Below are 10,708 nucleotides of genomic sequence, written 5' to 3'. Positions count from 1 at the left end.
TTCTGCACCTGGGGTCTGCCTCAGGCGCTGACCTGCATGACATTAACTGCCTCCCGTGCTCCCTGGCTGCTTCTTGCTTCCAGCATCAGCCTAAGAGCAGAGGGAGGAGGGGAGTGACGTCAGTGTTTCTAATCCCTTGGCTTCCTCCCTACAAGGTCACCTTAAGCTGTTGTGTCCCTTGACTGAAGGGCACTGCTCTTGGCAAGGTGGTGACTGTACAGGGCTTGCTGTCCTTCTGAGTCCTGATAACCCCTTCTGTCCCTGGCCTCTTTGGACCTTGGGGTAGTTACAGTTATCCTCCACCCACTTCTTTGTGAATAGTTTCCTAATAAATAAACTCTCCTTGAAATGTCCTACTTCAAATATGCCATCTGTTTTCTGTGGAGACTCTGATACAATAAAAGCCATTTCTTTGTTCCCTGCCCCAGACCAGCGTGGCCAGGGGCCTCTTGGAAGCCACATATGAAATGGAAGAGGAAGGGTCTGGAGAAACAAGGAGCCCCCCATCTGGGAGTAGTCTCCATAGGTTTGGGGTCTCTCCACTCTCGGAAACCCCTGGAGACTGGTCTGGCCAAGTAGTGGCAGAAAGCGTCACGGAGAAATCCCGCATGCCTTGCTTCAAGGCAGTTGGAGGGCTCTTGGGAATGACAGACACTCAAGCCAAAAAAAAAAAAGGCTTTGAGGATGGGGTTGAACTCCACCCTCGTTTGCATCTGATTTGCCCGATTTTACTGTGGAAACAGAAAAACTTGAGAAAATGGCCTAAAGATAATTTTCATAAATAGACACTGGGATTAAATGTCAATCTTGTCCGTTTCGTTCACACGCATGTGTGCATGGGCAGGGAGGCAAAGAGAACCTGGAACCCAGGAGCATACTCTCCCTCAGGGAAAAAAAAATGCCAAGGATACCACCTCCCATAGTGTATTTGAGATTTATTCTCACTGTCTTTAATGGTCAATAGAAGAAGCTCAAATATGGGGTCAACACATTTCTCTAAAATATTGTTATCTGCGCCAAGTGTTGGAGGAACTCCCCGCACTGTGTGTGCCCTCGTTAACACAGGCCCAGTTCTTTCATGGGAGGGGAGTTGGACTAGATGATCTTTGAAACCAATTCTAGCTCCAAGTTCAGCTTTTAAAACAAGACATGGAAGGGAGAAAACAATTCTTTGTGCAGCTTGGATTATGTATAACCCCAAAGTCCAGCTCTCTCTCTTCCCTCCTTCCCCTCCCTCACTCCCTCTACGTCTCTCTCCTTCTTTCTCCTACTCCACTTCTCTCCTCTCACCCTTTTTCTCCCTCTCTCTACTCTCTTTCACTCCTTCTCTTTTTTTTCTTTCTCTCACATGTGCTCAAGTGCGCGCGCGCGCACACACACACACACACACACACACACACACACTCTCTTTTTTGGCAATCCATTATGTTTGACATTCCATTCTCTTCATGCAGCATCCATTTTCCTCTCCTCATCCTCCTACAATTTAGTCCACCATTACCCTTCTTCCACCTTCCTTTCAAGTACCACTCATTCCCCTGTGTAAAGACTCCCCTTTCTACCTATAGTATTCTGACTGTCTGGATCGTAGGAGACCTACATATACTTTTCCCTATTCCTTACCTGGAATGGGACAGCCTTTCCTATAAAACAAAAAACCTACAAAGTTAGGGCAGAGAAAAGCTTGCACTGGGAATCTCTAGAAAAGGAACTGGAAGCCGTCCCGTTAGGTAACTCTACTTCCTTCCTCTGGGGTCCTGTCACTTTGATTCCCACTGCTGTGACTAGAACTAGACCCTTCAGATCTGCAGCTTCTCCTTTAAAACTGTCCAAATAGGCCGAGTGCGGTGGCTCACGCCTGTAATCCCAGCACTTTGGGAGCCGAGGCAAGTGGATCACTTGAGGTCAAGAGATCGAGACCAGCCTGACCAACATGGTGAAACCCCATCTCTACTAATAAAATACAAAATTAGCCAGGCGTGGTGGTGCACGTCTGTAATCTCAGCTACTTGGGAGGCTGAGGCAGGAGAATCGCTTGAACCCAGGAGGCGGAAGTTGCAATAAGCCGAGATTGCACCATCGCACTCCAGCCTGGGCAACAAGAGCAAAACTCTATCTCGAAAAAAAATAAATAAATAAAATAAAAATAATAAATAAAACTGCCCAGTTATAGACAAGGCCCAAAGCCCCATTCCTAGACTAAACTAGAATTTAAAAAGGAGTTTGCTTTGTCAAACGAACAAAAATAAAAACAAAAACAGTGAATAGAAAAAAATGAATATGAAACATAAAAATGGTAAAATATAGACATTAACTTCCTTCCACTGAATTCTGTTAACCCCTTCCAGAAGAGATGCTCTAATTCCAAGGATCCGTCTGAAGAAACTATGGATGTGTTCCAGATCAACTCATTTCTGGTTTCTTTTTCTTACCCACATTCTAGTACCTAACTCGAATTCCAAAAACAATTCCACACCCTAGCTTTCTGTGTCCAGCAGGTGTCGCCTTTCATGGGACAACAAACCACCAGCCAGCATCCTCTCTTCCATGGCGTGGAGTCCATTCCCCCACAGGGTTCCCCTTGGGCTTGGGTTAGAAGGGAATAGAACGGAGGCCCTGAAGAGATGTGTGCTCACCAGCATGAGGGTCTTCAGAATAAAGTAATCTGCTACTTCCAGCTCAGGTAGACAAACATCCTACAGAAATCTGTTCTTTGACCTTGGATGAGTCACTTAAACGTCTCTGAGCCTCATATCCTTTGTCTGTAACATAGAGGGAAGCAATCTGTCCCTTGTAGGGTTATTGTGAGAAGAGAAGGAGCTACAAATATAAAGGTCTGAGCCCAGTGCCTAAGATATAATAATCACTCAAGCTATGTTCCCTTCTGCATTCAGGGTATGGAAAAAATAACTGTCTAGAACTCAATCCAGAGTTAAGCTCTGTTCCCTGAATCCTGAGGGGTCTGAGGGGTCTGCCTTACGGTTGTGATGAGGATCAAAGCACCTGGTACAATGCCTGGCCAGAAAGTTGAATAACTGAAAATGGCTAACGTCACTATTGCAGGCTGGCTATGTGTCTGGCAGTGTTCTTAGCCATTTACAAGTATGAACTCATTTAATCCTTATAAGATCCTATATGGTGTGAGTAAGCTGTTAATCCCCTTCCTTGCCCATACTCTGTGACTCCATCCCACCACAGTTTAATTTCTCCTTATGAATTATTCATCAGAAAACGGCCCCAAATTCTGTCATTTCTAAGTGGGAAAATGGAAGAAGGCACTGATTTCTCCCCCACTCAAGTAGAAGAGAATTAACCTCAGTCCCTGCTTTGCCCATATTCCTTCCCCAGGGCCCCAGGAAGAAGACATGGAAAAACATTATTTCCACTAAAGTTTATTTCTCCGAAACAATCACCTGTGACTTGCTGTCCTCTATGGCACACTGAGGGCCCCAGGAGGGTCTTTAACTCCCTTCCTCAGATTATATCCATCCCAGAAATATAACCTTGGATGATAATTTGGTTATAGCATAGTCCCGGGAATGAGGTTCCCCAAGTTGCTAAGTTTTACATAGGGGAGACTGGGAAATTCAAATAATTGGATGGAGAAATCATAGGATCCAAGATAATGTCAGGGTGTTGAAGATGTTGGAGAGGCACGGTAGCATCATTGAGTCTGAATCTCCTTCTCACTTGGAGTGGAAGTTGTAGGATTCTGCCTCTAGGAAATGTGCCGTCCTACAGAATAAATAAAAGGGAGATAATGAGGCTTCAACCCAACTTGCCCCCATCGTTTACCACTGCAACCATCCCATGCCTAATACAGTGATATTGAGAACTCCAGGGAACCAACAACTAGTACAAAGGAAACACCTTCATCCTCCTCTCCGCAGACATCCCACTTAGTAGAAGAGGAGGATGCTCCTTCCTGCTCTTAATCCTAGCAATAGCAGCTTAAATCATGCCCTTGGCTAGATCCTCATGGAAGCTCACCCATATAATAAGCAAGATTAGTTGAACCCAACACTGACCCCTCTACCCCGCACCCCTGCCAAAGGACAAGTAGGGAAGTAGACCAACAGAGATGTTACCTTCTGGATAATTGGACCCAGGAAGAAGAGTGTAACCTAAGAGAGGAAGATACTTGATTACACCAGTCTTTGTGGATGAAAGTATCTTGCATTATTCATAGCAAAGGGGGTAGGAAGGAGAGAGTCAATCACAAACAGAAAGTAAGCAGAGATTGGGACCAAGAGTGGGGATGGGAGTTCAGGGAGTCACTCACTAGAGGAGCCAGCTCTCCGCCAGCTGATCAAACCAAGAGAGAAGATGATGAGGCCCAGGCCCAGAGTCACTGCAGACACAGAAACCTTCAGGGTCTGCATGGGGGACAGCCCAGGTGCTGCAAAAATAGAAACTTACTTGAACCAATTTCTGTTGCTCACTCCCAGGGCAATTCCATTTATTGCAGCCACCTCTCAGTGGGTTAAAAGGTCCTTTATCCCAGCTCCAAGGGTCTAGCTCGCACCACCCACTCCCAAGAAAATGATCTTTCTCAAATCAAACCCTCGTCCCATGGACCTCTACTCCTAGAGTAAGTCTGGGGAACCCATCTCCCCAGAATTAGCATCCTGGCTTCCAGGTCCTCTCTAATACAGTGGCGCCTCTCAAGGCATCCTCTTTCCTTCCTTTACCCAAAAGGCACTCTTATCAGGATAAAGGGCTCCTCACTGTCCTCTCCATTGCCCCCATGGTGACAATGTTTGCTTCCTTACTTTCTCCAACTGAGCAGCTTCCTATTACACTGTCTTACCACGTGTCTTAACCTCCAGTGGATCCATCCTGTGAGTTATCCTACTACTTGTGTACCTTCTACATCTAGATATCCCATGGAGCTTGTCTCCATCCCACTCCACAGCCCCTGCACTTCCTTGGGCTGGTCCTGTTCTGAATCACGTCCCACCCAGATTCTTTTCCCATGATAAAATGAACACTCCATTACCAAAGGGAGGTTCTTGTACACCCTGTGAGGAAATGTTCCCCAGGGAAGTTCAAGTGAGCATGTGATTTCCACTGTCTTCTCTGTTCTCCATTCCCTTCCCAACTGCCACTTCCCACAAGGGGAAACCTGGTTACAGCAGCTGATCTGAGATCCTGTTCTCTGGACTTTGTAGACACCCTTCCTCTTCCTCATTTCTTCCTCTTTCTTTTCCAAGAATACCCAAAGCTGTGTGCAACTTCTCACAATACCTTTAACTACTCCCGACACTGAGTTCAAACAGTGTTTGAACTGTAATTAATTCCGTATCCATTAGCCCCTGAGCATGCACGCCAAATGGTCTGCCAGCCGTGGCTTGACTACTCCCCTACGCTTGGTAGAGCAGGCCAAATGTAGTACTGCCCCACACCAAGAAATGTCCCCCTTCTTCAACCTTCATCATTCATTCAGCTCCCATCTGCTTCTGGCACCAGAACAGTTGAAATCTAAGGAGGCTAGAATAGTGTATTACAATTTGGGGTTCTGAAAATAAGATTGCCAAATTTACATCCTCATTTCAAAGCAAGCACGCTCCCCTCCCGCCCTCAAATGTAGATGCAGCAACATCAACCACACCACCAGAGCAACAATAGCACAGACTAAATATAAATATTAAATTGGTGCAAAAGTAATTGCGTTTTTTGCCACTAAAAGTAATGGCAAAAACTGCAAATCCTTTTCACCAATCTAAATATTTCCATTTCTTTATCCCATTTCCCAATTCTGGTCCTAAGCCCCCCATAAGTTCCTCCAGACTCAGTCCCCATTTTTAGCACCTTGCTGTCTACCATGTACCATGTATCGATCCACATCTCATTTTCTCTGCTTTGACCCTAATTCCATCCATCTGTCATACACTTACTCCAGTCCCGAAGGATGGGCTCAGGAGCCCCAATGTGCTCCACCACACAGGTGTAGGTGTCCCCGTAAGAGGGGGTTAAGGCTAAAAAGGAGAGGGTCTGGTATGTCCAGTCTCCATTGGGCTGGGCAGTCTTCTGGCCACTGCTGTGAGGGATGACAAGATTCCCATTCTTCATCCATGTGATGGTCACATCTGCTGGATAGAAGCCCCACACATAGCAGGCCAGCATCACAGGCTCCCTCGTGTTAAAAGGAGTGGTTTGGGCTACTTGCACAGATGGTGGCCCTGCATAGGAGAAAAAACATCTTTAGGAAGGAGGGTGACATTCTGGCTTCTTCTCCAACCTGGTTTCTTTTTCTATCGCAACTCTTCATAGATTTTGCAACCCACTTCCCACCCCAGCCCCCCGCCATGCTGCCCCTTGAAAGGAAATCGTTAGAATATATTCCTGCATTGCTCTTTGTTCTCTCGCATTCCTTCATTGCCCCTTTCTTTCTTTCCTCCTCCAGAGTTATGTTTGATTACAATTAGTAAAAACCAGATCTGAACTGCAAGCTGTTCTAGAAGTCATTGTATTTATTTCAAGTACGTAAGCTGGAAAGTATTTGAAATAAGTAAGCTAAGAGTAATCCAGAGTTGTACATTGGGTTTTTTTAAGGTGGAAAAGGAATTTTTCTCCAAATCTTGTTTAATACATTAATTTGCTAGTTAAAGCCTTTTCTCCTCGCATAGTTTAAGGAAACAAGCCTAACTTAAGATTCACTCTTAAATTTGGAATGAATGTAGTCAAATTAATGAGATTGCTCATACTGCCATCTTTTACTGATTTACTCTCCTAGGTGACCCTCTTGCTTGCCTCTATCTTGACATTTTTCAAACACAATCTTAAATAAAAATCCAAGAAATTATGTTAAAATGCAGATTTCCTAGCCTGTATCCCCAGATACTTTCTTTCAACAGATCTGGAGTGGTACCAAGGGGCTTGCATATTTAACAAGCACCTCCTCCAGGCAATTCTGAGAAAGGTGGTTCAGAAACCACCCTTGAAACACACTATTCTGTACTGTGGAGAGCTTCAAGTTTACTTTTACAAACTTCAAGCCATTGTCAATGCAAGAGTTTAAGTGTGAGAAAAAGCATGTGTCAGGATCCCCTAGGATTCCGAATATTCCCATGCCTGGGCCCACCTCAGATCTAGAACACCAAAATCTGGGATAAGAAGGCATGAACATCTTGGGTACCCATCCTGAGATGCCCCGGCCTCTGCATAAGCTCCCCTCATGGTTCCTCGCGGTTCAAACCTCACCTCCCCTTCTCTACTCCTGTTCCACTCACGTCAGCCACCTTGTTCCCCTTGAGGTTCAATCCCCCCTCTTTCTACATTTCAGATCCATACATTTTCTCTTCTTTGCTGCTCAAATCTCAAACCCCTGGGCCACTGTGGGCTCCTCCCTGGCCTGCCCTCCTAACTGCACTTCCTGGTAGCCCCTCTGCATCCCTCTCTCCTCACGTGTCCTGTGGGTCAGTGATCCCCAGAAGGGCTGGGTGTGTGTGGCACAATTCTGAAGCCCATTGCGCAAGCGCAGCATCAAGGTGTCCTGTTGGTTGAGGTAATCTGAGATGCCATTGGCCAAGCGATTCAGCACCCCAAATTCGCAAGGGACCATCTTGTTCTCCTCTGGATCCCAGCAGGTCAGCAGATCCTTGTTGAAGGAGATACAGTATGTGAAATCCTTTGCAGTCCCATCATCATCCAGTAGACAGGTGCTTTCCACATGGGCCACGAAGCCACCTAGAGGAGCCAGGGAAGGGAGAGCAGGTCAATGTCTTCTATTGGCTTGACAATAAATAAATAATAAATATACATAAATAATAAATATATATAACATATAGACATATATTTAGGAGCTCTGCACAGAGCTCTTAAAACCCTTGTAATTTCCTGAGTGATAAGGATGCTAGGTGCATCTTTTGTTTTTGTTCTAATATTTTGTCTTTGACCCTGGTTCCTGACATAGAGTGCCTAATCACTTAGAATTTCCTAGATAACAGGAGTGTCTTTTGTTCTAATGAGGTAACTCTTGGTGGGCTCCTAGAGGAGGGGCTGGTCACCAGAAAGACCAAGCCATGATTAGAAGCCTGGAACTTTTAGTCTCTTCCCCCATCCTCCCTGAAAGGGAAGGGGCTGGAGATTGAGTTAATAATCAGTCATGCTTATGTGATGAAGCCTCCATAGAAATCCCCGAACTGTGGAGTTCAGAGAACTTCTCAGTTGGTAAACACATCCACGTGCCAGGAGGTGAAGTACCCCAATTCTGTGGGGACAGAGCTCCTGTGATTGGGACCCTTCCAGATCTGGTATTTCTTCATCTGGATGTTCATTTGTATCCTTTAAAATATCCTTTGTTAAAGGATGCAAAATTACAATCTAGTGTTCTATACCACTGTGGGATGACTATCATTAACAATAATACATTATATCATTTCAAATCACTAGAAGAAGGATATTGAATGTTTCCAACACAAAGAAATGATAAATGAGATGATGGATATGCTAACTCTGATCTTATCACTGTACATTACATGTACTAAAACACCATTATCCACCCCAGGAATATGTATAATCATTATCAATTAAAATAAAATATCCTTTATGAAAGTCTACAATAGTATGTAAACTTTTCCTGAGTTCCATAAGCCACTTTAGCAAATTATCAACCCCAAGGAGGGGGTCATGGGAACCTCTGATTTGTAGCCAAGTTGGACAGAAGATGTAGGTAACTCGGGGAGCTACTACTTGTGATTGGTGTCTGAAATGGAGGTGGCCTTATGGGACTGAGTCTTTAACCTTTGGACTCTATGTTAACTCCAGTTAATGTCACAATGGAATTGAATCATAGGATATCCAGCTAATATAGGATAATTGGTTGCTATGAGTAAAAAGAAAAAAAAAACCCCACACAATTGGTCAAAGAAGTGTTGAGTGTGAGCATATAGAAGAAAAAAAGTTGATTTTTCTTATATTCAGCTGAGAACCTAAGCCTTGGTGACATCCAGTTAGTCTGGCACAGATTTCCTGCTCAGAGACCGTCTACTGACCAAGCTCATACCCTGAAGTTTCTGAAAGCCTGATTTGAGGGAGTCAATAGAAATAGTAGATAAGTTTTTAGATCCAGTCTCCTCTTTATGCAAGACTAAGCACAGGGATAGGAGTGGCCCCCTGAGATTATTTGCATATTTAAACATGACAATCTGCCCAGAACACAGACCTTCAGTATGGCAAATTATTGAGAGAGAATAAGGGTCAAGAGAAAGAGTCAGCCTTGTACTGTGCTGGAAATATTAAATATTCAGTTTGCACATATTTACGAAGCACTTGCTGCATGCAGGCACTGTGCTAGGAGCTGGGGATGCAGCAATAAATAAGATGAACAATGTCTTTGCCTATATTCCAGCAGGGAATATACACTGTACAGATAATTATACACATTAATTACATTAAAATTGCTACAAAGATAAAGTACAAAGTGCTATAGGAATATATACCAGGGAGACAAACTATCCAGGGGGTCATATGCAATTACAAAACGGAACACCCTTATTCTGAAACAGGAGCAGAGGAAGGGAGAGTCCCCGGAAGAAGTGTCCTTACCTGCTCTTGTGCAGCCCAGGCTGAGCCCCAGCAGCAGCGGCAGGAATATGATCATGCTCTGCTCTGTAGAGATGCCGGAAGTTCAATCCCCTGGACCAGCTCTTCCAGGGTCCGTGGGTCCTCACCTGTCCCAGAAGCCCCAGCCTGGGTAGATGATCTCCAGACACCGAGCAGAATACTGTATTGCCCGGGTCCCTTGATCCCCCCAAATGAGTGATTTGGGGATACCTAGCCCCTAGATATTAAACTTGTTCCTTCCAGCTCACAGGAGTCCAGTGTCCCAAACAGGGACAGATTGGCTAGGTAGGCGGGGACAGATGTAGAGACAAATCGCTGAGTGCCTCAGCCTAGCATCATCAGTTACTAGGTAAACCTCACCCTGCCTTAGGCTTAGACAACAGGTCTTCTGTTCTCTCTTAATTCTTTTTCTGCAGAACAACCGGTGGATTTCCCTATATTACTGGAGAGAATAATCGCAATATTCCCAGGATGTATGCAGCCTGGGCTGCCCACTGGTTTAACGTTTTCCTCTCAATGCTCTCCCAAAAGACCAGGACCAGATAGCCTCTCCTATTCCTTACAGGGAGGTTACCCAAGAAGATAATTACAAAAACCTTTGTCTGTCCTGAGATGAGAGGACCCAGAGCCCTTCTGGGGCAGGTGGCAGAGGCAGGGCTGCTGAGAAGGAAGGAGGCACAGACAGAGTACAGAATTGTCTGGTCTCAAAGCAAGACTGCAGAATAAGGGAAGCAGCGCCACCTTAGAGATCAGGAATAGGGGCCTGGAAAATCCCTCCATGGGCCTCCATTGTTGCTTCTGTTCTAGCCAGTCAAGCTTCATTTCCTCCTGAGTTATAATAGCTGCTTTCTGGAGCCAGTAAACCATATCCTCCTAACACTCTGAGCAATCTCACGGGGTAGACTGCAGGTTAACACCACTCAGACTCCTTGAAAAATAGCTGGTGACGGGTCGGTGCCCAGAGCTCACCTGCCTTCCCCCAAACTCTAAACACCCCTGTGTGTTTCCTCTACTATACCCTGTTCCCTGGGGGCAGGTCCCTGCATTATGAAGCCACTAGGAAAATGAGATAAAGCTTTCCTATTTTTCTTCCCCTGAAAAGACAGATTTTGTTTTTTATTTTTTGAGAATACCAAGTAAG

The 10,708-nt window shown here is 45.1% G+C and overlaps 1 protein-coding gene across 1 annotated transcript; it reads right to left on the bottom strand.

Annotated features, from left to right (window-relative positions):
* Positions 1–3,376: 3,376 nt before the first annotated feature.
* LOC111528117 (HLA class II histocompatibility antigen, DM beta chain) lies at positions 3,377–10,708 on the bottom strand. Its single transcript, XM_023194747.3, has 6 exons — positions 9,550–10,708; positions 7,408–7,689; positions 5,898–6,182; positions 4,283–4,399; positions 4,089–4,124; positions 3,377–3,735 (listed from the first exon to the last, which is right to left on the bottom strand). Exons 1-6 carry the CDS (start codon positions 9,602–9,604, stop codon positions 3,719–3,721), a joined length of 792 nt encoding a protein of 263 aa, XP_023050515.1. The 5' UTR covers positions 9,605–10,708; the 3' UTR covers positions 3,377–3,718.

This window comes from Piliocolobus tephrosceles, chromosome 5 (genome assembly GCF_002776525.5).
Source record: "Piliocolobus tephrosceles isolate RC106 chromosome 5, ASM277652v3, whole genome shotgun sequence".
Taxonomy (NCBI): Eukaryota; Metazoa; Chordata; class Mammalia; order Primates; family Cercopithecidae; genus Piliocolobus; species Piliocolobus tephrosceles.
The sequence above is the reverse complement of the archived record's forward strand: the minus strand, read 5'-3'. Positions and strand labels throughout refer to the sequence as shown.